This window comes from Psammomys obesus, unplaced genomic scaffold, assembly GCF_907164565.1.
Source record: "Psammomys obesus unplaced genomic scaffold, mPsaObe1.curated_primary_1811, whole genome shotgun sequence".
Classification (NCBI taxonomy): domain Eukaryota; kingdom Metazoa; phylum Chordata; class Mammalia; order Rodentia; family Muridae; genus Psammomys; species Psammomys obesus.
In genome coordinates this window covers 24,895,922-24,922,284 of record NW_026596069.1, presented here as the reverse complement: position 1 = coordinate 24,922,284, position 26,363 = coordinate 24,895,922, and the positions used below count along the sequence as shown (strand labels likewise).

The 26,363-nt window shown below is 39.5% G+C and overlaps 2 protein-coding genes across 3 annotated transcripts in view; one reads left to right on the top strand and one right to left on the bottom strand.

The window, feature by feature from the left end:
* Thoc1 (THO complex subunit 1) overlaps window positions 1–17,721 on the top strand; it is a 36,608-nt gene extending 18,887 nt beyond the window's left edge. Inside the window, exons 6-15 of the mRNA XM_055625731.1 lie at window positions 7,387–7,487; window positions 9,305–9,371; window positions 9,569–9,619; window positions 9,706–9,776; window positions 10,113–10,208; window positions 10,799–10,864; window positions 13,253–13,336; window positions 15,999–16,146; window positions 16,754–16,829; window positions 17,318–17,721. Of these exons, the coding sequence (XP_055481706.1) occupies window positions 7,387–7,487; window positions 9,305–9,371; window positions 9,569–9,619; window positions 9,706–9,776; window positions 10,113–10,208; window positions 10,799–10,864; window positions 13,253–13,336; window positions 15,999–16,146; window positions 16,754–16,829; window positions 17,318–17,613 (1,056 nt within the window). The 3' untranslated portion in view covers window positions 17,614–17,721. The remainder of the gene's footprint in view (window positions 1–7,386; window positions 7,488–9,304; window positions 9,372–9,568; window positions 9,620–9,705; window positions 9,777–10,112; window positions 10,209–10,798; window positions 10,865–13,252; window positions 13,337–15,998; window positions 16,147–16,753; window positions 16,830–17,317) is intronic.
* A 1,956-nt stretch (window positions 17,722–19,677) lies between these two features.
* Usp14 (ubiquitin specific peptidase 14) overlaps window positions 19,678–26,363 on the bottom strand; it is a 31,778-nt gene continuing 25,092 nt past the window's right edge. Inside the window, exons 11-17 of one of the 2 annotated variants that reach the window (XM_055625316.1) lie at window positions 25,605–25,670; window positions 25,003–25,095; window positions 24,383–24,511; window positions 22,065–22,122; window positions 21,328–21,435; window positions 20,163–20,340; window positions 19,678–19,823 (exon numbers count right to left, since the gene is read on the bottom strand). In XM_055625316.1, the coding sequence (XP_055481291.1) occupies window positions 20,189–20,340; window positions 21,328–21,435; window positions 22,065–22,122; window positions 24,383–24,511; window positions 25,003–25,095; window positions 25,605–25,670 (606 nt within the window). In that variant the 3' untranslated portion in view covers window positions 19,678–19,823; window positions 20,163–20,188. Of the gene's footprint in view, window positions 20,341–21,327; window positions 21,436–22,064; window positions 22,123–24,382; window positions 24,512–25,002; window positions 25,096–25,604; window positions 25,671–26,363 lie in introns of both variants that reach the window. The other variant, XM_055625315.1, reaches the window with a different exon arrangement.

The window sequence follows — 26,363 nt, the reverse complement described above, 5'->3', positions numbered from 1 at the left end:
TTATCTTGTATTAAGGAGAAAAAGAAAATGTCAAAAGTTCTTGCGTAACAAAGAAACTTCCCAAGACAAGCAAATATAAAACGCTGAGGTGTCAGCTGGGCATGGTGGTACACATCTTTAATCCCAGTTAAAGGAGGCAGAGGCAGGCAGTTCACTGTGACGTCGAGGCCAACTTGGTCTGCAATGTTAGGGGTTTAGGTACCTTATTCTTTGTCAGAAACAGCTAGTCAGTGAAATCAAACACTGGCTGTCATTTCATTAGTAAGCAGGTTTTTAAAAAAAAAATGGTTTTGGGCCATTGCAAGGTTAGATATTTATCATTGTAGTAGACCAGCAGCACAATGCTTTGCTTACACAGTGTGGTTAGTCATTCCATTAGAGTCAGGAGATGACACCTGACAAGAATGCATAAGAGTCAGGCCAGTCACATAGCAGCCACCTGTAAGCATGAGCTCTACAATTTTACGCTGCTTCTGGTATGGGTCCAGACACGAAGCTTAATTCTCTTGTCAGGAAAACAGAATAATCCAAAGACATTAGTTGCTAAATGTAGTACTGACATCTCTGTTTTCTGTTTCAGTGTTTTATTTTTACTATTGCTTCAAAGTCTTAAGGGAAATGAAATTAGGTTTCACTGTTTATTTTACTGAGGAATATGGATTCCCTCCCCCCTAGTAGAGCCAAAAAAAACCAGGGCCCTCCAACCAAGGATCATGCATAGAGAGGACCTAAAAACCCTTGCTCAGATGTAGCCCATAGACTCAGTGTCCAAGTGGGTTCCCTAGGAAGGGGAGCAGTGGCTGTCTCTGACATGAACTCAGTGGCTGGCTCTATGATCACTGCCCCCTAGGGGGTGCAGCCTTGCCAAGCCACAGAGGAAAACAATGCAGCCAGTCCTGATGAGACCTGATAAGCTAGGGTCAGATGGAAGGGGAGGAAGAACTCCCCTATCAGTGGACTGGGGGAGGAACATAGGGGGAGAAGAAGGAGGAAGAGTGGAATTGGGAGGAGAGGAGGGAGGGGACCACAGCTGGGATATAAAGTGAACAAATTCTAATAAATAATAACAATAAATATTTTAAAAAGTTTTAGCAGTACTCAGATGTGGGAACACATGTGGGTGTCCCTGGGTGTCCATAGTCCTATTTTCCATCTCTACTGAAACTGGAAGCTGCTGCCATCTGGAGTGTTGGGATAGCAGGACTCGGTTTCCTCACTTCTCAAGTGAAAGTTTAACTTAAAAATGAAGAAAGTAGGAATACTACTTGCTTTCTTCTCTGAAAGCAAATGCTTTAGAACACAAGTAAGATACATGTTAAGATACATGATAAGATATATTCTCAGCTAAAAATCATTTTATAGTTTATTTCTCTAAATCCTCCCCTAGCATTTTTATACTATTATTCTATACTATACTGTTAGTCTTCTATTAACATAATGGATGTGTTACCTGTATCACCTCCAGTCTGTAGAGAAGGTGGCCCCATCAAAACACTGAAACTTTAAGCCTGGTTCTTTATGTGGAGAAACTTGAACAGCTTGCCCATATATAGAAGTTCTTAGTGGTGCTCGATAATTTCACAGTTTTTATTTGTTCTTCAACTCTGGGAGAGAAAGAGAAGGACAAGGAGGCCAGAAGTGTCAGATCTTTGTAATCTGGAGTTCCAGGTTGTAAGCCATGCAACCTGGGTGCTGGGATTGAAAGAACAGTTTGGACTCCTAACTGCTGGCTCCCCTAAACTTTCTTGTCATTGTTGCAACTCAGCACATCTAAAGGAGTGGTTTATTCTAGGAGGGGAACGTTCTGTAGGTGTTCACAGCATACAGAAGCGGCCCTTGTCTGCCCTACCTCACCAGGACAAATTTTCATGTCCTTTCCCTCTCTCCCTCTCTTCCTCCCTTCCTCCTCTCTGTCCCTGGCTGTCCTGAACTCACTTTGTAGACCAGGCTGGCCTGGAACTCATAGCAATCTACCTGCCTCTTAGCAAATTTCAAAGATTGCATACTATACCAACTACAGTGTCTGGCCACAGTGTGATTAAATTAGAATTTCAGAGAGGATAATTTAGAAAGAGTTGTAGGTGATAGCATACCTCTGCTTTAAGAAATCATTGCAGAGCCAGTGCAGTTACATACACTGTAATCCTGACTTGGGGAGGCAGAGGCAGGCGGATCTCTGTGAGTTCAAGGCCAGCCTGGTCTACAAAGTGAGTCCAAGACAGCCAAGGCTACACAGAGAAACCCTGTCTCAAAAACGAACAAACAACCAAACAAACAGAAAGAAAGGATTTTATTAGTTCTCTCTCACTTTTTTTTTAACAAGAGGAGATACAGATCTCCCTTTGTAGCACTAGATGACCCTGTATACTCATGAGGCAGAGGCAGGCCAATCTCTTTGAGTTTGAGGTCAACCTGGTCTACACAAATAGAAGTTCCAGGACAGCCAGGGCTACATAGCAAGATCTTGTCTTTAAAAAAAAAAAAAAAAATGTTTTGACAAAGGTATAAGAGAATGTGAAATTATAGTTTGTTATAAACTGAATGAACTACTTCAAATAACTTTAAGTGTTAAAGTTAAAACTTTTATTACTGGTTATAGCTCCTAGAGCAGCACTTCTCAATGTGTGGGGTCGAAACCTCACTGGGAATTGAATGACTCTTTGACAAGGTATCTTAGTTAAGGCTTCTATTGCTGTGATGAAACACCATGACCAAAAAACAAGTTGGGGAGGAAAGGGTTTATTTGGCTTACTTTCAGATCCTAGTTCATCATTGGAAGAAGACAGGACAGGAACTCAAGCTGGGCAGGAACCTGGAGGCAGGAGCTGGTGCAGAGGCCATGGAGGGAGTGCTTACCAGCTTGCTCTCGTGGCTTGCTCAGCCTGCTTTCTTATAGAACTCCACCAGCCGGAATGGCAACACCCACAATGGGCTGGGCCCCTTATTGATCACTAATTGAGAAAATGTTTTACAGCTGGATCTCATGGAGTCATTTCCTCAACTGAGGCTCCTTCCTCTTTGATGACTCTAGCACGTGTCAAGTTGGCATACAAAACCAGCCAGTACACAAGCCTTGCGTAAGATCATCAAAAGACACAGATATTTAAAGTGCAATTCATAACAGTAGCAAAATTAGAGTTATGGAGTAGCAACAAAAATAATTTTGTGTCTGGGGTCAGCATGAGGAACTGTATTAAAGGGCCACAGCATTAGGAAGTTGAGAACCCCTGTCCCAGAGAACCATATACTGACACAAGGAAATCATGAGACTTGCTGTACTGACTTTAAAATGACGTGTGAGTGAACATTTGGAAACGAGGGCCTAAGCCTTTTCTACACACAGGGCAGTAATTCAACAGAATCCAATGAAGAGCTCACAGTGGATAAGCTGGAACCTGCAAATCTGGCTGATTTGTAAATAAGCATTATTTTATGTGACCATGCTCCTCATTTACATATTCTCTCACTGCTTTTGTATGAGTGTGAGTTGTGACAGAGACTGTATGGTCACATAGACTAAAATATAGCTTCTCTCTAACACAGAAAAAAAATTTGCTAGTCCCTGAACCTAAAGCGACATATATTAATGTGTGTAGATTTCAAACTCAGTATTGTGTGAAAATAGTAAATTACAGAATAACAAGTATAATATGGTTTGAATATCTGTATATAGTATTTGCAGATGCTTGCATATGTGTTGATACTATAAAATAAGTATAAAAATCCTAATCACCAAATACATAGGAATGGTTATCATAGCAGGAGCAGGGAAAAGGAAGGAGGGTGTTGAGGACTTGGCAGTTTCAGAATGTATTTTTTTTTAAACAAATGTGGAACAAGTAACTGAGTGATAATGTGAATATTGAACTGTTATGCCTTTTTAACATTTGAAATATTTAATTTTAGATGGGATGTTTTTATTTCATAGTGTTAATAATTAATGAAAATTTTAATAATGAAATGGACTGAATTTTTTCCTAGTACAGATTTGTAAAGCATTTTATGTTGAATTCATTGAAATGGAAGATTTCAGATTTAGCCTTTATTTTACCAAGAATATTGGCAAATATTTCATGGAAAATTGATGACAGAAATCATAAGTGACCAAAGATTAGCCATTTTAGGTTTAGGATAATATCATGCAGGTTGAGGCCCCTGACCTATGCAATTAGTGAAAGCCAAGGATTATAAAAGGCCCTATGTTTACAAACAAAAAACAAAGCAACATTTGGTCTGTGACATGATGAAAATGACGATATCTGATACAAAAAGAAAAGTGCAACAGAAAATGTGTAGATATTGTAAAGAAGAGTAGGGATGAGGATGTTTAGTCTTAGCTGTCACTAGCTGGCTGCCTCACCAGCTGCCTCCTTAGGAGTTTCTTAAGCAAATAGCTATTGCTTAGGCAAGTAGATGGTGGACTCTCTCAGTGAATTAGCCAGTCCTGGAGAACTGGCTTTATGAGGAAAACTGATGTTTTATTTTATTCATGAACCAGATAGCAGTTGAACATGAAATAGATCTAGGTTAAGAGTAAAGGTTTGGGATTTGATCAGTTTTTAAATGGCAACTAATGTTTATAGTGTGTGAGATCAGCTGGAGAAGAGAGTATAGATTAGAAAGAGAAATGTGAAACCAAAGTCTAAAGAAAACCAAGGCTTAATGAAGAGGAAAGTGGGGAGGGAGGTGTAGAAGACAGAGAGGAGGGAAGCCTAGCAAAGGAGTCGGGATTTAGAAGGTTGAGAGCAGGGAAGACAGTTAATGATTAAGCTTGAGTTCCTGAGAGCCCAGCTGCCCAGGATGAAGCTAGGGCTCAGACTGGACAGCACATGTTCACTCTTTTTTCTTTCTGTCTTTAGTACTATTAATATTTTCTTTATATATGTATTTATTTATTTAGCAATTTATTCATTTTGTATTCCAGTTGTAGCCCCCTTCCTCATCTCCCAGTTCCATCCTCCCTCCCTCTTCCTCCCCTAGCTCTCTCCACTAGTCCACTGTTAGGGGAAGTCCTCCTCCCCTACTGTCTGACCCTAGCCTGTCAGGTCCCATCAGAACTTCCTGGATCCTCTTTCTCTGTGGGCTGGCCAGGTCACCCCACCAGGGAGAAGTGATCAAGGAGCAGGCAACCAAGTTCATGTCAGAGACTGTCTCTTCCCCCTCTACTAGGAGACCCACATGGAGACTTAGCTGTCAGAGCAGGTGGTCTAGGTCCTCTCTATGTATGGTCTTTGGTTGATTCGTCAGTTCTGCAGTCCTTTCTGGGCCCAGCTTCTTTTGGCTTTGTTGGTCCTTGGGTGCTCCTGTGGAGCTTTCAACACATACAAAATAGTAAGAAAGCCAAATTACAGCAGGTTGAGGAACAAACTGGAAGCCATGGATGTGGCTGGCTCCTTTGCATCTTTGCCATTTGGGGAGGGTGAGGCAAGTATGGTGAGGTGTCTTTCAGGAAAGCTACTTAACACTAACCAAATGGAGCTTGAAAAAGGAAGGGGTGGGTGGGTAGAAGGGTCAGGAAGAGGTTAAAAGTGGGGTCAGTTAAACTGCAGTTCACAGATTAAAGAATTTTCTTTGACTGGGAATGTGCAACAGAAGCAGATGAGAACACAGGAGCAGGTCTAGGTGCAGCTAAGTTTTACTTTGGGGAGGAAGCAAGAAATTAAATTGCTTCCAATTTAATGAACTTTCTTTCTCATGGAAGGCAAATAGACATTGAGGAAGGGTAGTGAGTAGTGTTTTTGGAAAGTGGAAAGGTTTTAAATAGTTGCTGTGGGGACTAAGAGATGTCCTTAGAGAATAAAGAAAGATTGATGAGTAAAACAAAGATATTTCCCTTAGGACGTCCGAGTAGTGATATACTTTGCCCAGCCTTGTGGTTTGTCTGTTTGTTCAAACACCTTCACTTTCATCGTAGGTGCGAGCATAGTGTTGGCACACAGAAGACGACTACAGTTATGATCTAGCGTGGGCTCAGTAGGTGGGAAGGACTGTGGTGTCAGGGCATTGAGAAAGTCCACAAGAAAATGGCCGGAAACAAACATTTGGGCCAAAGTTAGCCCACTAGTTTTTGTTTTGTTAGTTACATTTTAAATGCTTGTGTTAAGTATTTACACAATACTCATAATATTTCTTGGCACACAACACCTTAAGGAAACTTCCTGACAGCCAAACCAAAATCTAATTATAATAAAAACGGTGTGATTTATAGAGAAGCAGAGAATGGAGAGAGATCTCTAGAGACCAGCTCAGTAAGGATGAAATATATTAGCTACACCGGGAACAGCTTGGAGCCCTGAAAAGATGAGGTTGTAATGGCTCCTCCTAGACGGGACTGTGAGAGGACAGCGCCAAAGGTGAAATGACTGGGTGGCGGGATGTGCTAGTCAGTTGGGTTGAAGTCCAGAAGCTGAGAGCCTTTGTGATACCAGTAGCGTCAGTTGGGATCTAGAGAAAAGGAAGACTACTGGTGTACCAGTCACGTGTGAGAGAGTGAACATGAAAAATAACAGAAAGGAATATTCATGCCCCAGAGCTGAGGTGAGGCCAGTTATTACGCCCCTTGCTGAAGCACGAGTGTGAAAGAAGATGTTAGTAAGTAGGATAGCCTGCTATGTGGCAGGCTGTGTTAGAAACAGCAAGTGAACCCGGGACAAAAAACTTGGGACTCTGAACTCAAAGCCAGTCACTAGGGTTCCCTGATACTATGCTGATCATTCATTTAGAAGAAGGTAACTTCCCGTTATTCTACTACAAGTCTGCAGAAAGCCTTCAGCCATCCTCAAGCTCAGTAGGGACATTTTCAGAATGGGTTTCCTTTTCATCACCTGTCACTGTCAGAGTAGAAGCAACTCGGTAGTAGGATTTCTGGAGAACATCCTTATTAATGATCTTCAGGTCCAGTCTGCTCCGTGTTCTATAATACAGTTATGATGCATTGCAAAAATCTAAAGAGAAAAGGCCCACCTTTAATTTCAGATAACTCTTCCCTTCTCATTTCTGCTGGCTTATTCAGCCCCCACCTCTGATACAGGCACTCTGCAGGGTGACAAAATCAATGGTGCCCTTGCCGTTGTCCTGTTGACATGGAAGTGCCCTGTAGCCATTGTGGAAAAGTGTTGGCACTCTCTCTCTTCACTTTATTTTTCTGCTTCATGTTATCATGGTGTCAGGCCCAGGAGAACATTTTTATTCACCAACAGCATAAAATGACCAAGATGTCACAATGAAACCATTGCTCTTCTGTTCTTGGGTTTGGGCAGGGAGGGAGCGCACAGCAATTTTTTTTTAACTGAAAGAGAATCTTCCATTTCTACAATTGGATAACTTGCACTTTTAGTCGTACTTGGTTTTAATGTGTTGCTGTGTGTGTCCTTGTATTTTGAACAGCTGATGGATTTACAGCTGAGCGACAGTAACTTTCGTCGACACATCCTGCTGCAGTATCTCATTTTATTTCAGTATCTCAAGGGACAGGTCAAATTCAAAAGGTGAGTCAGTGTGTAGAAAGTGATTTCACACAGTGACAGGGGAAAGACTTTGCAAAGATTTTCATGTTTTAGGCCAATAAAATCATATAATTTAGGGGCTTGGTTTGTTTGGATTTTTTGTTTTGGTTTGGTTTTGAGGCACGGATTCTGTGTGTAGCGTTGGCTGTCCTGGAACTCCTGGAACTCGCTCTGTAGAACAGGCTGGCCTTGAACTCAGAGATTCACCTGCCTCTGCTTCCTGAGTGCTGGATTAAAGGCGTGTATCAACACTGCCCAGCATCATTTCATTTTTTATTGAAAGTTATTATTGCAGGGAGGGGTGCCATGGTCACCTGTGGAGGTCAGAGGACCTTCAGAAATCAGTTCTCTCTGCATCAGGAGATCTGGGTATGGAAGCCAGATCATTACATTTGCACAGCATCAGTTTTTACCCACTGGGCTATCTCACTGGCCCTAAGCCCATTTTGTGTAGAAGGGCTACATGCCTGAAAATACTTTTACTAAAGCAGCCAGATAGCCAGTTGGGAACTTTTAGATGTAGGGTGTTTGTTGTAGGAAAAGTATCAAGATACACATTTGCTAATGTGAGTCTCCTGCAATACCAGGCTTTCCCAGGAGTTTTGCTCCTGTTGGTGCATGATAGTCCATGTGTCTCATGCGAAATTGTAAACTAAGGAAATAATACTCTCACATATCATAAGTCATCTAGGAAATTAGAGCTGAAAGAACCAAAGAAAATCTTGAAACAAAGGTGAGTTCTAGGCACTGAGAAAATAGCTCAGTTGCTGAAATGATTGTGGTGCAAACATGAGAATCCAGGTTCATTCTCCAGCACCTCCATAAATAGCCAGGTACGGGACACGTCTTGTAATCTCAGTGATGCAGATGTGGAGATAAGAGAATCCCTGAGGCTTGCTGGCCAGCTAGCCTAGCCTAATCGGGGAGTACCAGGTCTTAGTAAGATACCCTTTCTCCACCAACAAGGTGAGTGGCACCTGAGAAATAACACCTAGGATTGACCTTTTCCCCACCCTAACTCCCTACACCCCCACTGTTCTATTTTAGGTTTTCATATAACCTTATCTATTGTGTCTAAACCCCTCCAACAAAAAGTATACCATTTTTTCACATCCTATCCATAACTAAGCCAGAACCCTGTTGCTTATACACAAGCGAGTGCAGTATAAATTGCATAAAGGGCATGGCGTATTGCCTGCTGGGTCCATATTCCAGTGTCAGCACATGATAGCCGCCCAAAAGTGCAGAAAGATCAAGGGCTTGGAACAGAGGTTTGATCTCAAGCTTTGAGCTTTAGGAAAGTCTCTTTAACATGTGCATGAAATTGTTCTGCGGACTCTGAGCCCATGTTCAGATGATAATCTAGTTGCATTTGTTGATGGCTTTGGAGCAATTAGTGGATAATTAATGGGAGCTGATAATATTTTCAGTTTTGCCAACAGCCTTTTCCATTGTATTTTGAGTCTTAAAGAAAACATAGAATGCCTGTCTAAATGTGTAACATGTTGTACGCTACATGATTATGTTAATATCTTCTCAGATTTTTAACTCTGGATTTAGGAAATATTTATTACTCTGTAGTCAGACCAGTTAATTCAATGTCTTACTTGCCTTTATACTTTCATGACTTCAATTCTAACACTTGATAATGAAATATAAGAATTTTCTCATAATCCTCACATTTGTCATGGTTTTTGTTAAATTTTGGCACAATATGGTTAGCTTATGGGTGCCAGAAATAAGCCTCAACATGTGTACATACTGTAACTCGGGCATGCATTTATTCTTTCTTTCCGTAGTTCAAATTATGTTTTAACTGATGAGCAATCACTCTGGATTGAAGATACTACAAAATCAGTCTACCAAGTAAGTCCAACCTGCAACAAACCCATGATTGAAAAAATGGAAATTTAGAATTTTCTTTGTTTCAGCCCCAAATAGGAAAATAAGGATAAAGTTAAGCTCAGGTACAAGAACACAAACACTTCTTGGTTCTCTGCCTACAAACAACTCCTATGATGCAGAAAGTTGTTGAAAGCTTAGTATATTCTTTCTAATCACAGCTGCTTTCTGAAAACCCCCCTGATGGAGAAAGATTTTCAAAGATGGTAGAGGTATGTATTTGATCACTAGTTTCCTTAGTGTCAGCTATGATTCCAAAATATTGTTATGCAGATATGATGTCTTTTGTTTATTCCAGCATATATTAAATACTGAAGAAAATTGGAACTCATGGAAAAATGAAGGCTGCCCAAGTTTTGTGAAAGAAAGGTAAATAGAAATCATTACAAGATGATTTATGAAATATGAAATATGAAAACATTTCAAAGTACGGTTTCATAAGTTCTCAGATTATGTTATTGAAAATGTTCTGTTTGCTCTATAATGTTTTTTTTTTTTTTTTTGTCTTCAGTTCTGACATACTATGAAGCTTTCGTATCTTAGGGTAAAACCAATCAGTAGCTCTCTTTTTCTGATTCTGTTTGTTTGTTTTGCTGTGAGTAGAATTAAATAAATCCAGGGCCTTGTGCACATTAGGCAAATGCTTGCCTATTCCCTCATTTCTGCTTTCCATATATAGCCCCAGAATATATGTTTTGTTCACAGACCATCGGATACCAAGCCCACAAGAGTGGTACGGAAGAGAGCAGCCCCAGAAGACTTCTTAGGCAAAGGGCCCAACAAGAAGATCCTGATTGGAAAGTATGTCCACTCATCTTCCTATGTTCTTGCTATTTTTATATTTCATATATATATAATATATATATATATATATACTTTAATGTATATTATATATTTTATATATTCTTACTATAAGAACTCTCCAGCTGGGCTGAAGAGATGGCTCAGCTGTTTAGGCTATGCTCACAACCAAAAAGAAAAAAGCTCTCCAACTTTTCACATCTACACGAATTTATATTTAAGACATACTGGATGACCCCATTGCTCCAAACTGTCATTATGTGAATTAATGCAACTACTTAAGCCTTCCTTTCATCTCCCACTTTAAAAGCCCTTGGCTGTAGGCTCTTTTCCATGTCATAGACAGTACAACTGTTTAGGCCAGTGCAGCTCACTTCTAGTTACAGAAAGGATGATCTTTCAGTTCTGTTACCTTTAAGTTAATTCTCTACTTTTTACTGTGATTCAATTTCTCTAAAATGGTATCATAAAATATATGCTTGCATAAAGGTTACTCTCGCCACCCCAAGCCCACTCACTACCCATGTATAGATGCAGCCTATGATGTCCTAGGATGCTACGTATAAAGTCACACCTGCCTTATTTTGTAGTGAGGAGCTAACAAGGCTTTGGAATCTCTGTCCTGATAATATGGAAGCCTGTAAATCAGAGACAAGGTAAGTGTAAAACTTTTTTTTTTCTCAATGTTCAGTAAAGTAGAATGGAACCATTTTTTAGCCATGGTTGACTTTGGGCATGACTGAATATGATTTGCCTTAAAATGAACACCTAGAAATATAGGAAAATTTTTAGAGAACACAAGAAAATAAAAGTTTCATGAAAGAAATGGGAACTCAATACCAAAAGAGTGACTTTGGGTTGATTTGGTATTCTAAGCTAGTGAGCAGTGAGATGGTCCAGTTTGAGATACTTTCAGAAATGCAGAAGATGACTGAGCCTGAGCATGACTTCTTGATGTCAGCAGGGACACTGCCTGCCAAGGAAGGAAAGCAGTGAGAGACAAGAACAGGATATACCTCCCTGGCACTGGAAACCAGGAAGCTTTCCTTAGCTTTCTTGTTCCTCAGAAATCCATAGCTTTTTCTGCTATGGTTTCTGAGAAACAAGAACAGGCTTTTCTCACGCAGCTGACATTTCTAGTACCAACAGCAATTGGGAACCCAAAGCTAAAAATCAGCTAGGAAATTCTAGGCTGGTGGTAAAATCTGTCTGAAGGTCAAACCTTTAAGATGGAGCCTAAAAATCCTAACCATTCAAATTAAAAAACAGTCTAGGAAACAGTCTACCGTTCTTTTATGAGAAATCAGATAGGGGCTGGAGAGATGGCTTGGTGGTTAAGAATGCTGCTGTTTTTCCAGAAGCCCTGGGTTCCATTCTAGCACTCAACTTTGGCCAGTCCTAGAGGAGCCAACACCCTCTTTTGGTACCAAGAACACGAGTGGTGCACAGATATATGGAGGCAGAATAGTCATACATACAAATAAATAAATAAAACTAGAATCAGATAAAGGCTGATATTATCTGAAATATATTTCTGATAATAAAGACAAAGAAGTAGCAGAAGAAAACAAGAAAAACTTGGCACTATCAAAAAAGACTAGATAGTTGGTAGTTCATACCTGTAATCCCTTCAGCTGGGAAACTAAGGCAAAAGGATTGCTGTGGTTCGAGGCCAGTCTGGGACACAGAATGTACCTCTGCCTCAAAAAAAAAAAAAAAAAAAAAAAAGGATTACTTCTAAAACTGTAAAGATTACAACAGGAAGTCAGGCAAAACCCAGCACTGAGAACATAAAAGTGTGAAAGACTCAGGACTTTATAGGCATAAATTCTTTGGCTCAAGATGTATGGGTTTAAATAGATAAACCAAATCTGTTTATGTGGAAAATGAAGGATGAGAGAAAGAAAAAAGAGCCTACAAAAGTAAAATTAAATAGCAGGCTTCAGAAACAAAAGAAAATTAGCCTCAAAGGGTTATAATTTATATATATATATAATTTTATATAAAAATTTTATATATATATATAATTTTTAAAGTAACTGAGAATGTAAACAGAAAACAGGAAGAAAAAAAAAAACTGGAGATACCCGGGGGGGGGGGGGGGGGGAACACAAAAAAAAAAAAAAAAAAAAAAAAAAAAAGAAGAAGTGGGGGGGGGGGAGAGAAAACGACCCACAGAAGCATCAAGTACCAAAAATCACAGACAATACAGTTTAAACTCAAATGAACAAAAATCAGGCTTCCGGATGCAAAGACAGATTGAAGTAAGACATCCATTAAAAACAAAGATATGAAAATGCTGAAACTAAAAGAATAGAGGTATGATAGGCAGAGCTTAGATAGATATGGAGACAGAAGTCTTCAAAACAGAAAGCATTATTTAAGTGCAGTCATTACATAAAAATAAAACAAGCGTGGTGGCTCACCCCTGTAATCCCAATCACTCTGGGAAGCAGAGGCCAGCAGATCTCTGTGAGTTCCAGGCCAGCCTGGTCTACAAAGCAAATCCAGGACAGTCAAGGATACACATAGAGAAACCTTGTCTCAGAAAAACAAGAAGAAAATACTATTACTAACAATAAAGAAAAACATGCACCAGAGTACATATTTGCCTAAGCTTTATTTCTTAAAAAATTTTAGGATGAGAAATTGACCAGTCAATCATTGTAGATGAGTTCTGCCATTAAAGTCTCAGCGTGGCTTATTGATTTAGGCACAGTTAATTCTGGTATGAATAAAAACAACACTGGTATAAGGACATACAGTGAAATTTTCCTACTTGCTGGTGGAGTTCAAATGCTATTCAACCTTGCTCATTTTCCTGTAGCAACATGTTGGTTATAACAAAGGTGGCAGAATAGTTTTTAGACCTATACCTTCTTTCTTGTCCCATTTTAGAATTTAGCTTTGAGTCTGTGTTTCCTTAAGAAGTCCCTGCATTTAGGTCCTAGGTGTAAGAGCACATATAGATACTGTTAAGATTCGTATTGCCACCATTTTAGAGTCTTACACATGAACCTCACTGTTTACTTTACTTTGACCAGAGAATACATGCCAACTCTGGAGGAGTTCTTTGAAGAAGCCATTGAACAAGCAGATCCGGAAAATATGGTTGAAAGTGAATATAAGTAAGTAATGTTCTAATGAACGATGCTAATGTTCAGCATGTGTTCTTGGGAATCCTCTGTATGCTACAATTAAGTCAGCAAAGTAGTACTTTTAGGTGAGTTTATCCAGGTAGTCACATTGCTGTAACACCGTTTCAGTGACTTCCTTTTGGCTCTCCCAGCATCTCAGCCCTCATCTCACAGCTCCCTCTGTTACCTCTTTTGTTCTTCACAGCATTTGCTCCTGCTAGACATCTTAGTTTTTGTCCTTCTTCCTCACCCCCCTCCCATTCTTGTCAGTTCATGAAAGCTGTGTTCCTGTCACTCCACTCACGGGAATGGCTCCTGTAGCACTCTTGTTTTCCGCTCAACAGCATCTGTCAGTGCACCTTTCTCAGCATCTGTGGAACCACTCACACCTTGCTGCCCTCCACCTGCCTCCACATTTGTTGCCTTACTCATAATTTCTAGGCTAACATTTAAGACTCGCAATCTTTTCTCTCAAGTTTTCCATGTGACAGCACAGTTTTAGTTTTTAGCAAGATGTTCTGGAGTTACGATTTAAAAGCAAGCCCCCATGGCTGGAGAGATGGCTCAGAGGTGAAGAGCACTGTGCTCTTCCAGAGGTCCTGAGTTCAATTCCCAGCAACCACATGGTGGCTCACAACCATCTATAATGAGATCTGGTGACCTGTTCTGGCCTGCTGGCTCACATGTAGTCAGAACACTGTGTACCTAACAGGAAAAGCAAGGGCCCTCTTGTCAGATTACGTCGGTTTCCATCCCTGTGCCTCTTTGCTCATTTGCTAAGCAGTAACCACTCACTTTACTGTTATTCTGAAGATCAAATGATTCATTTTGATCCATGTATATAGCATGTAGTTAGCATACCATATAAATTACTAGTTTTGAAACCATGGTAAGTTTCTACATACCCCAACCTCTTTAACTGTGGGTTCTATTCTCCATGTACCAGAGAGTGGTCTCTAAAATAAATATGTAGGCTAGAGAAATAGCTGAGGTTAAGAGCACTGACTGCTCTTCCAGAAGACCCAGGTTTGATTCCCAGCACCCACATGGTGGCTGTAAGAACCATCTTTTAACTCTAGTTCCAGAGGACCTGACAAGTTCTGACCTTCTTTGGCCCTGTATACATGACACATGGATAACTATGCAGGCAAAACACTCACATACATTATAAAAGTCTAAAATATGTAAGGCAAATGACTAGATAGCTAACAGTTTTGGACATGGTTACACACACCTTTAATCCTAGCACTGAGAAAGCAGAAGACAGGTGGATAGTGAGTTTGAGGCCGGCCTGGTCTACAGAGTGAGACCCTGCCCAAAATAAGTACATATACACACACATATACACACATATACAAAGGGAAGTCTTCGTAGCACAGACATAGACTTCCCAGCCCTCAGGAGGCTAAAGGATTAATTTTGAAGTTAGTCTGACCTGCAGAGTAAGAGCCTATCAATAGAATAACAAAGTAAAATATGCACGAGCATATTTAAAGCCATGTTTAAAGTCCTTCTCATCTTTAAGATTAACTGTATATCCCACAATTAATGAGAGACCACTAAATAAACCAGCTTGCAAATCTTTGCATTTGGGGATTGTGCCGTGGGTAAAGAATCCTAAGCAGAATCCATTTGTAGTTCCTACAGTTTCATCGTTGGGGGGTTGGGTATTGTGATTAGGATTTCTCACAGGTCCTTGTTTATCAATTTCCCATTCTTTTTTTGGACATCAGTGTATCATTACTGTGGCTACTGGATATTTGCTCCTTTGGCATTTTGAGCTATTTTTTTATGCATTGAGGTTGACATTAAGTACTCAAAAGAGTAGCTGTTGAGAGTAAGTCAACTGTGTAGCTGTTCCACAAATACAACTCTAAATAGGAGCCTTATTCAAAGTACTCGAAGCCATTAAGTGTTTTCAGATTTCAGATTCCTTCCCCCTCCCCCCCAAATTTGGAACATTTTAGACCTCAGGAGGTAAGCATTTTAAGATGTTAGACTTTAAAACATTTCAGGTTTTGAAGATCTTTAACTTGTATTAGTTACATTACCATGTTAAACTCTTACAAAATTAATGAAATATTTAAAACTCACATCTGTAGGCAGCATTACAGATATGGATACTAAGTATTTTTTCCTTTTTCTTTTCTTCTGTATAACTGGATGAATGGCTTCTTTTTTATTTATTATTATTCATATTTTTATATTGTTTTATATAAATTTATAACATATATAAAATATATAATATATACTTTATATTATTTTTATTATTTATTTTATTGCTTGTTTGTTTATTTATTTTATGCATGTTAGTGCTCTAAGAAGGCAGTAGAGGGTATAGATGGTTGTAAGCCACCATGTGGTTGCTGCGAATTGAACTCAGGACCTCTGGAAGAGCAGACAGTGCTCTTAACTGCTGAGCCATCACTCCAGCCCCGATGAATGGTTTATAGTGTCTAGTAGCCAAGACTAGGGACCCAGACTATTGATTAACTTGCTAAAATAAAGCAAAATACACACTTTCAAAGTACAAGATGGTATACTTTGAGCTGCTATTGCAATAGAGTATAAAATTTCATGTGGCACTTGTTACATGAAAAGAACTATGGCAATGGATAACTATAACTTACAAGGCTAACATCTCTTCTTCTAGAGCTGTGAACAATTCAAATTATGGGTGGAGAGCTCTCAGACTCTTAGCACGGAGAAGTCCTCACTTCTTCCAGCCAACCAACCAGCAGTTTAAGAGCCTGCCAGAGTATCTCGAAAACATGGTAATAAAGCTAGCCAAGGAACTACCAGTAAGTGACACACTTCATTCTCTCCCCACTTCCTGGAGTAGACATTATCTATTTTTAAACTGCTATCACTGTTTGCGCAGAACTCACTTTAACTTATACCGCAAAAATAGTGACCTAGAGACCACTAGAGTGGGGGCAGGGGATTGTTGAATATACATTTACAGAGAAAATGTGAACTAAGAGTAGGAATTTTCTGTACAGTCTTATGAACATGTTAAAACTATCTGCGGTAAATCAGATCAGTTTCTCCTCTTTGCCAATGTGTTTTATTGTCTTTTGTCAAAGGCAGAGTCTAAGAGTGGGAGTACCTGGCAGAACTTTCTACTCTGCTCTTTTCCACTGTTTTCTTACAGTATGGTAATGATGAACACAGTCAATCTCTATCGCCCCTTAGACAATACTGACTAAAGCTTGTATTTTTGCAAACTGGCTTGTTCATGATTCTCAGTCTTCCTTTTACCCAAAATGAGGGGCCCTGTTGGTTGTGGGGATTTGAGGTCCATTACTGGGAATCTTATGCCTTTTAATTACATACATAAACAAAAGAATTTCCAGTTGTCTAGAAACTGGTGTTCTTTTAAACATCATTGTTTCTCATTTACTGTAGCCTCCTTCTGAAGAAATAAAAACAGGTGAGGATGAAGATGAGGAAGATAATGATGCTTTATTGAAGGAAAATGAAAGTAAGAATGGATTTTTCTTGGCTATTTTACAAAATTGGAAAAGACTGGGGTTCTCTGTTGAGAGTTATTTGATCTAATTCGATCTACTTTTCACTTTTACCATTTTATCTCAGGTCTGCTTTTGACTTATCAGAAATTAGAAAAAAATCACTAAATTAAAATATATTTATAGGATGAAATTTGGAAATGATAGTTTTAAAAGGAAAAGAAGTTATGTTTTACAGCAGAGCCTTAAACTGCTAACTCGTGGGGATTGGAGAGAATGTCTCCTCTGTGGGAAAGTCTAATTAAAACAACTTTGAGTGTCAGCTGAATTGTGGTGTTTTTCTGTTTGTTTGTTTTTAAAGGAGGTTTGAAACCTGTAGAGAATTTTAAGTTTTATAGTAAAGGCTTAAAAAGACCCAGGGGCCTCTTTAGCTTTGCAGTTCTTTCCAGTACTTAGAATTGCACGTCCCTCTATTTTTCACATAATTTATACTGTTTTCTAGGTCCTGATGTTCGGCGAGACAAACCTGTAACAGGAGAGCAGATTGAGTCATTTGCCAACAAACTTGGTGAACAATGGAAGATTCTGGCCCCTTACTTGGAAATTAAAGACTCTGAAATTAGGCAGATTGAGTGTGACAGTGAAGACATGAAGATGAGAGCCAAGCAGCTCCTCGTGGCCTGGCAAGATCAAGAAGGAGTTCATGCAACAGCTGACAACCTGATTAGTGCACTAAACAAGTCTGGATTAAGTGACCTTGCAGAAAGTCTAACTAACGACACTGAGACAAATAGTTAGCTTTCTTTGTTTCCTTTCTTTTTTATTAAACTGTGATAGATTTTGTTACCAAGCAGCATTTGATAAGAGGTCCACTGGTTTTGGTAAACAATAAACACTTTTATAACAGCTGTTGTACAGTTGGCTGGTGCTCCAAGAACCACACACAGAACAGGCATTGCCTCAGTTTTAAATATAGGAGGGTGGCGTGGGAAAAAGGCCAAAGTAAAATGACCTCAGGATTACAAACTACTTTTTGTATTTTTATAATGAAGTTAAAAACGTACGAGTATGTTCCATTCCTATCCCAAATTAGTTTCCTGTGTGCTATTAGTTATGAAATTTATTCTGAAATCCCAGGATGACATTCCTGAAGGCTTAGTACTGTTCTTTTCTCTCAAGCTGTAGAGGATCAGCAAACAGTGTCTGTTAAGTGTTTTACTGTCACTTTGCCGTATTCACATTACTAGAGTTCAAACTGACATCCAGGGGCCTGCAAAGCCTAAACTAGGTGCTGCTTGGCCAAAGCAGTGTTTGCCAGTCTCTTAACTGTACACGAAGTGGAGCCAAAGACCCAGCCACTCCTTTAGAAACTTTATAAAAGTCACTTACTCAACCCCTCAAGTCCTTAAGGACTCGGGGATTCTTGTCAGTTCAGATAAGCTGTATGTGATAGCAAGCAGACCATGTGCAGTACTGGCTAAAGTTCAGGCTGTCATCTATCTGTTCTGTTCCCATACAGCACCTCCCTGTGGGTGTGTAGGTCACTGTTGAAGGGCTGCTGGGCAGACCACGCTAAGTGCTCTTGCTTGGACCTCACTCTAGCTAGGGAAGCAATGATCAAGCCCATCTCTAGGCTCCAGATGCCTCTGTGTACATTAAGAAAAATAAGGCACGTTCAGGAATTGGAAGGAAGGGGAGTGTTCATTGCCTCGTCTTTCTTACGTTCAAGGCTGCATTCTAAAACACTTAACACCCCCTTATTTAAAACAATACTGGTGGAAATCCAATTTCTACTTTAAAGAATATCTTTGGAATGTTTTTTTAAAATCAAACTATCACCAAGCTTTTTGTAATGATAAAGTTTTTACATTTTTAATACATTCTAAACATGGTTCTTAGATATTTGTTCTAAGCCCACCTCATCTGGTTTAGTAGGAAAACTCAGGCGCTAAATTCCTTCCACAACTGTTCTAGCAAATGAGACAATAATAAGAGACTGCATCACAGGGGACATGACATAAAGCATTACAGTGCACAGAATGTTACTCCTCATGCCATGTTTCACTCCCCCACTGTGAGGGGTCTCTATTGCTAACAGCATTTAAGTTACCAGACTTACAGGAGTATCCCGGAAATGCTGATTATTCCAGTGTTACAGATTCGTTATTCACAGGAATCTCAGGTACCAGCATACTTTGCAGAGCATTGCAACGTAAGGTCTAAGATGTCATGATATTCTAACTTTATTAACCAATACTCAACTTAAAATCAGACCAATTCACTAGTATTCAATCCTTCATCCTTTTTTTAGCAATTAATCAAGGTTCCTAAAACATTTAACGATTTGAAAGTCACTGGCTAATCAGAATAGATTCATAAACTGATCATACTCAAATACTCTTGGCAATGTATACCTTAATTTTAAAAATCACTAATACTAAATTTTGAGATGGACATACAGTCTTTGGAGAAGAAAATAGAAACAACAAAATGAAACTGATCACAGAATCCAGTTTCCAAAGAAATCTGTCACTCTTACAACTTTGTATTTCTTTTCAAATAATATTGGCCAAGCTGAAAGGACACTTATATGGATGCTTGACAGCTTAAGATTATTAGCCATCTGCAGAAACTGTATAGGAATGAATTCATCTGACTCTTCAGCCAAGCTCTAACACTAAAGACAGGAGTTCAAAAGCTATTCAGCCCTCTTTTTCCTTATTTTTTTATTATTAAATATCCTCATTTTCTAAAAATAACCAACCAGAGCAGCTTTACATATATGATTACTACAAAATCCAATGTAAAGTTAAATATATAAACCACAGTACATTAGAGACACAATAAGTATATAATCAAGTGTGTTCTTATTGATCACAATTTATTGTAAAGTCATGAAAGGCCAGCAACAGTCAGTCTGGACAAATACTTGATTGCGCCAGGTGATGGGATGTGGACAGCAGCACTGAGTTACACGATGGGAGAGCAACACTTCCTTTTCCACCTTCCTAGAAAAGTATGGGTTAGATAAGGCAAAGGACAGGCAGCTACTGAACGGTGATATTAACCATGCAAGAACAAATAGGTGTGCAATAAACATCATTGCTACGTCTTGGGCTGAAAAGGCAAGGAAAAAAGGAACTTCAGCTAAGAATTTGTTGAGAATTAATGCAAAAAGTAAGATTATGAAGGATGTCTTCCAGCTACCTTTATACAGGGTAGTGCCCAAGTGTAATTTCTGTAGTCTTAGATTGATGATGCACAAGTGGCCTGGTTTTGTTCTCCCTTGTTCCCTTTAGAGCTCAAGATTATAGAAATGATCAACAACAAAAACAATTATTTCACACCTAGGCATAAATAGCTAACTTGAAGGTTACTGTTCACTTTCTTCTTCCACTATTTCAACTCTTCGAGGCCCGTAAAGTAGAACATAAGCAATGTGCCAGTCCCCACCACCTGACAGCCGCAGGATGTCTTCTGGTGTTACAATGCTGACCTTGTCATCGTCAAACTTGATCCATTCATCTAAATTAAGAAGACAGCACATAATTATTTTTAGCGTTCTTACGTAGAAGGAACTGGTTTGATGTGCAACAGTATTCAACCCAACTATGACAGCTCTCTTGTAAGTATGGCCTATGGCCATGCAAGTGTGAGATGATTTCAAGAGTTCCATGCCATCCCAGCTATCTCAATACTACTTCTAATGTACGATCTGCCAATCCGCCCTCACTGTTTCCAGTATACTCTGCAGTTCTCCAGACCTTCATGATGTGTGCCAATGCAGGCCTAGACACAGACACACAAAGGAACTAGGGATGTACCTCAGTTGCAGAGCAGGTGCTCAGCATATACAAGGTATCTTTGGTGTGATCCCAGTATCAAAAAGAAGAAAAGGAAAAAGCCCACCTCAAACACAAAAATCCAGCCATACAATAAGATACAGCTAAACAACAGGAAGACAAGGCGTAAATCCATACCACTTTATGACTTTTTTGCTTTGGAAACTCATTTTTAAGCTAACGTTCTCAGCTGTAATTGCTGGAATTGTAAATCTGGATATAAAGGATAAACACAGCTCGAGGGCTGGAAGAACACAGAGAAGGGACTGTGGAGTTTATTCAGTGAGTGGAGTAGTTGTTGCGCAAAAGAGAACCGAAGCTTTGATCCCCAGGCAAAAGCTGTGCGTGGTGGTCTCCTGTCCTGTCCCTCGTGCTGAGGGGCTGAAGAAAGACGCAGCTGCCTGGCTCCCTGACTGGCCGGCCAGTCTAGCTCAATCTTGCTCTAGGCTCAGTGAGAAACCGTCAAGAAAGTGGTAAAGGAAGACACCAAACATGGACCTCTGGCTATTCACACATGCATACTCTTGTGCGCACGCATCCCTGCGGACAGACTACAGGCAATTCTTTTTCATTTTTAAAAGGCATGAGCAAGTTCACAAGCATAAACATCCACAATGCTATTAAGTTTTCAATAACCAAGTAGCAGTTAACAATTGAATGATACTTTTACCTTGTTTCCTTTTCACCCATGATACATAATGACCTGACGAGCTAGATCTTCCCTGGTGAGTTAGCACTGCTTGTAAGTCATAGTATCCACAATTATTGGAGCCGATATCTGAGAGGAATCAGATGAGACAACAGCAAACAGACATGTGCTTTCTCAGACAAAGTAACAATCACGTTAACACTGGAGAAGTAAATACTGCTCTACTGGACATTACATATGGTGCAGAGCTACAGTTAGGTCCATTTCCCATACCAGTACATCCAAAAGTACCACTTTATTTAAGTTACATTACGAAAAATTATTTTTTTGTTTTTTTTTTTTTGAGACAGGGTTTCTCTGTGTAGTCTTGGCTGTCCTGGACTCACTTTGTAGACCAGACTGGCCTCGAACTCACAGAGATCCGCCTGTCTCTGCCTCCCTGAGTAGCTGGGATTACAGGCGTGTGCCACCAGGCCCAGCAAGAAAATTATTTTTCAAGAAGCCTCAATTTAGGCCAGCCATGGCGGCTTATGTCTGTCATACCAACACTTGGGAAGCTAAGGCAGGTAAACAAAAATAACCTTGAGACCACCCTTAGCTACATGGTGAAATGCAGGCCATCATGGACTACAGAGTGAGCCTTTCTCAAAACAAACAAATAAATAAATAATTAAAAAAAATCATGATGTCTGATTAAAGAGATAAATGGTAGAATACGTACTCTAACTGAAATGTGTACAAATGAGACCTCTGCTTACCATCAGCAAATGAGAAGGGCTCATACTTCACCTCTTTAGGGGGACTATTCTTGTCATTCTAGGAGAAAAAATAAATTTTAAATTGTGATTTCAGAGACGAATACTTTCTGGTTGAATAATCTTATAAATATTTCCACTGTCTACAAATCACTGAATATAGACAATATAATGGTCTGCCTTGCAAAATAAGCAATAAACTACACTTACAAAAACTGCAAAGCCAAAGGCTCTACTCTTTAATACTATGCAATATTACCGCAATATAGTAACATGTTCCCTGGATATATGGCTAATGTTAAGCCACTAACTAAAATTCTAATATACCAGAGAATCTAGCAGTGAGGTTAATGGTATTCCAGGACACTAAACGAAACAATTCCTTAACTTTCTCAAAATGCTATTAACCGAACTTGTATGGAAATAATCAGTGTCTGTGAACCTGTAGGGGCAGAGACTACCACAAACAAACAAACAAACACACACCCAAAAAGCTAAGTCACATTATAACTATCAGTAAAGAAATGGGCTAGATTTGCCCTACAGATGTGAAACAGTTAATAACACCAGGAACAATTACGTACACAAATGTGACCTGCTAAATGAAATTAGTCAATTATGTAAGAACAAAAACAAATACATTCTGAAACAGATCTCATGAGTAATGAGTACCTGTCCTGTACTTTCAGGAAACTAAATCAAACCTTAGAAAACTTGAAAATAAAGTCTCCAGACACTGACTGCTTAAATAATTACATCAAATAGAAAACAATTCTATCCAGTCTGTTTGAACAATATGGGGGAAAAAGATATCTCAAGATGTAAGATCAACATATAAAGATTTCAACAAAGAAAGAGATGCCATTTGCATTAAAAAGAGCAAAGCTGGAGATCACACAAGCCCAATTCTTATAAGGGAACTGCATTATTTAAGACATTATGGCACATGTCTGTATTGCCAGCACTTAGGAGTTCTGAAGGCAGAGGAGGATCAGGTATTCAAGGCTAGCCTCAATTATCTAGATAATTCATGGCCAGCATGAGCCCCATGCTTCTTATCAAACAAAAACAAACATCTGTAGTATGGCCAAAGAACAGAAATAAAAACCAATGGAATAAAATTGATAACTTCATAAATACATTCATATCTATTGTCAACCAATTAGCTACAAAAATTCTACAAGAGTTCAACTGGCAAATGCTAAGTTTTATTTTTTGTTGTTGTATTTGTTTGTCTTATGATGCTGGAGAGCTGGACAGTCATATCCAAAAGAATGGATCTGAATACCTTATCGCATAGAAGTTAAACCAGAATGAATCAAATACCTACAATGGACAAACTATAAAACTCTTTAAACTTTTTCTCTGCATTAGGAGGATGAAATCATAAAACTACAGTAGTTTGGGAAATATGCTCACAATCTGCACAGCCAAGAATTACAATCTACAACAGAACAGACAATTCAGCAAAGGACCATGGCAACCAAAACAAGAAAAACAGTCAACACCATTAAGGCAGCACCACAGACTTATCCATCAGCTCAAATGAAAACTAGCAACAACAGCCAAGCATGGCCGGGCTGCGGACCAGCCTCTCGCTACTGACGGGCATAAAGCAGGCGCCGTTTGTGCTTTATTGAAAAACTGAGTGTGTTACCATGAGCACAGCAAATGTGCTTTTGGATATTCATTCCAGGAAAATGAAACCTCTGAAATGAACATTTTTTACCAGCTTTATTCACAATAGACAAAAACTGAAAACAATGCAAATGTCATTTAAACAGAAGAATGGTTAAACTATAGATTACCCACATAGGGAAAAATTATTTAGGAGTAAAACATAGCTACTAACACACACAACCTGTGGATGACTCCTGGGAAGTTAAGAATTATGAATGAGGAGTCAAATCAAAAGTTTATGTTTAAAAGATGGGAGCTTAATTTCATTCAGTAACTTTCTTAAAATTATAGAAGCACGCAAAATTATGGAGGACTAGACTAAGAAGGTATATTCTATATGTCCAATTCTATTATCAAGAGGATTAAAATGCCTTACCAGGAAAATTATCACTTATGAGGAAATTGAGACCTCCTGTGAAATACATGTCTGCTGCAGACTAAAGGGCAAAGATGATAAAGAGCTGCTTTACCACAGCAGAGGCCATCTTCTTACACTATGTTAACGCGTCTCTAAAGAGACCAGCATCAAGACATAAGGACTTCCTAACTGAAACGCAGGCTGATTATCTCTTAATAGTAACTGCTGAGCACTGAGTGAAAGTTTAAATAGCAGTAGTAAAAACACAACAAAAAGAACGTACTGCATTTGGTTGCTGATTCACTTTTTTATCTTCTAGATCCTTGAATTTTGACCGAAAAGAAACCATTTTCTCTTGAAGTTCGGGTGTACAGAGTTCATACACATCCAACATAAGAGGAAATTTAACATCCTGTAACATACCAAAAGAAAAATAAGTGCAAAGGACAATTATTTAAAATGCATATAATCATTTGTCTTCCCCCACCCCCACCGTAACAGGCTTCTCTGTGCAGCACTGACCCAACTGCTCCCGCCTCGCTCGTGCTGGGAGGCTCCCGGCCATGTGGCTTTCATAATTCAAGTCAAGTTGAAAATAAAAATCTGTGACATCACAGTGGAACTCATGCAATTGGGAGGGAATAGAGGTATAGGGATGAGTGAAGAAAGAAAGAAGTAGATCTGACCGAAACAAATTGCATGTAGAAAATTCTCAAACACAAAAAGGGGGGGGGGGGGAGACTGGAGAGATGGCTCAGAGGTTAAGAGCACTATCTGCTCCTCCAGAGATCCTGAGTTCAATTCCCAGCAACGACATGGCTCACAACCATCTACAACCATCTACAGGTTAGGAATTGCCTTCAGAGATTATATTTAATATACAAACTAAAATTCATTACTTACCTTAAGAACTTTGGCGTTCACAGACTCTTTCTCTTTATAAAAAAATCGAACCATCTGAATAGTTAAGTAAGCTGGTAGCCGGCTGATCTTAGACTAAGAAAACAATGAGGAAAAGAATCCTTTATATCTAAGGCCATGTAATTTGGTGTTTTTTGTTCTCAGGTGCTAAAAACAAAGGTGAGTTAATGTCAGCCTTTCTCGTTTCTGCACGCATGTACAGAGTGAGTGGCCGTCAGCATGTATATCTGTATGCACGTTTACAAATGTGTAGGCACTTGGACGTGTGCAAGTGCACGAGCATGAGCGGCATTCGGATGGCTGGAGTCAACAGCAGGCGCCTTTCTCAATCACTCTTTACCTTTTCTGTCTGTGCTGAACTCAAAACTCCCTGTTCTGACTAGTCCAACCACCCAGCTCCACCTTCAGCGTCTCGGGATTAGAAGCAGGAAGCCATGCACACCAGCTTTTACGTGAGTTCTGAGGTTCCAAACTCCAATTCTCAGACTTGCACAGCAAGTAATTTTCCTGCTGAGCCACCTCCTTGGCCCCGCTGCCCTTACAATGAGATGGAATGCAGTATCAGAAGGAAATGTATAACTTACAGATTTGATGTACAAAGCATTTCTCTGCAATGTTGGAGACTGTTTAGTAATTTCTTCCTGAAGTCGCTAAAAAAGAACATTACAAACAACCAAATATCAGCTTTTAAAACTCTTTTCTGCAACACAAAACCACCTATCTAGTTTTTAAAAACAGCATTTCTTAATAATAATTCATCAGTGGATTTATACCAGTGAAAAACAAGAATAAACATGATATGGGAAGCTTTTTTCAAGATTTTACTCAACACTTACAAGGAATCATATGATGTATACTAAGAAGTTCCTTGAGGGGGTCAAGGGTACCACAAGAACACAGTCCAAAGAATCAACTAAGCAAGGCTCATAGGGGCTCACAGAGACTGAAGTGACAATCCGGGAGTCCGACGTCAGTCTGACCTAGGCCCCCTGCTCATATGTTATGGCTGTACAGGTTAGTGTTCTTGTAGGACTCATACCAGTGGGAGACAAAGGGGGCTATCTCTGACTGTTTTGCCTGCTTTGTGGGAACATTTTCCTCCCACTATGTTGCCTTGTCCAGCCTTAATACTAGGGGAGATGCCTAGTCTTACTGCAACTTGACATGCAACGTTTGGTTGATATCCCTGAGAAACATGCCCCTTTCTGAAGGGAAATGGAAGGAGTGGATTGGAAAAGGTAGAGTGGTAAGGGTGAAAATGGGGAATAGGATTTGGAGAAGCAGGGATCTACAACTAGGATATGAAAGAATAAAATTAATTTAGAAGTCTTGTGAATACAATG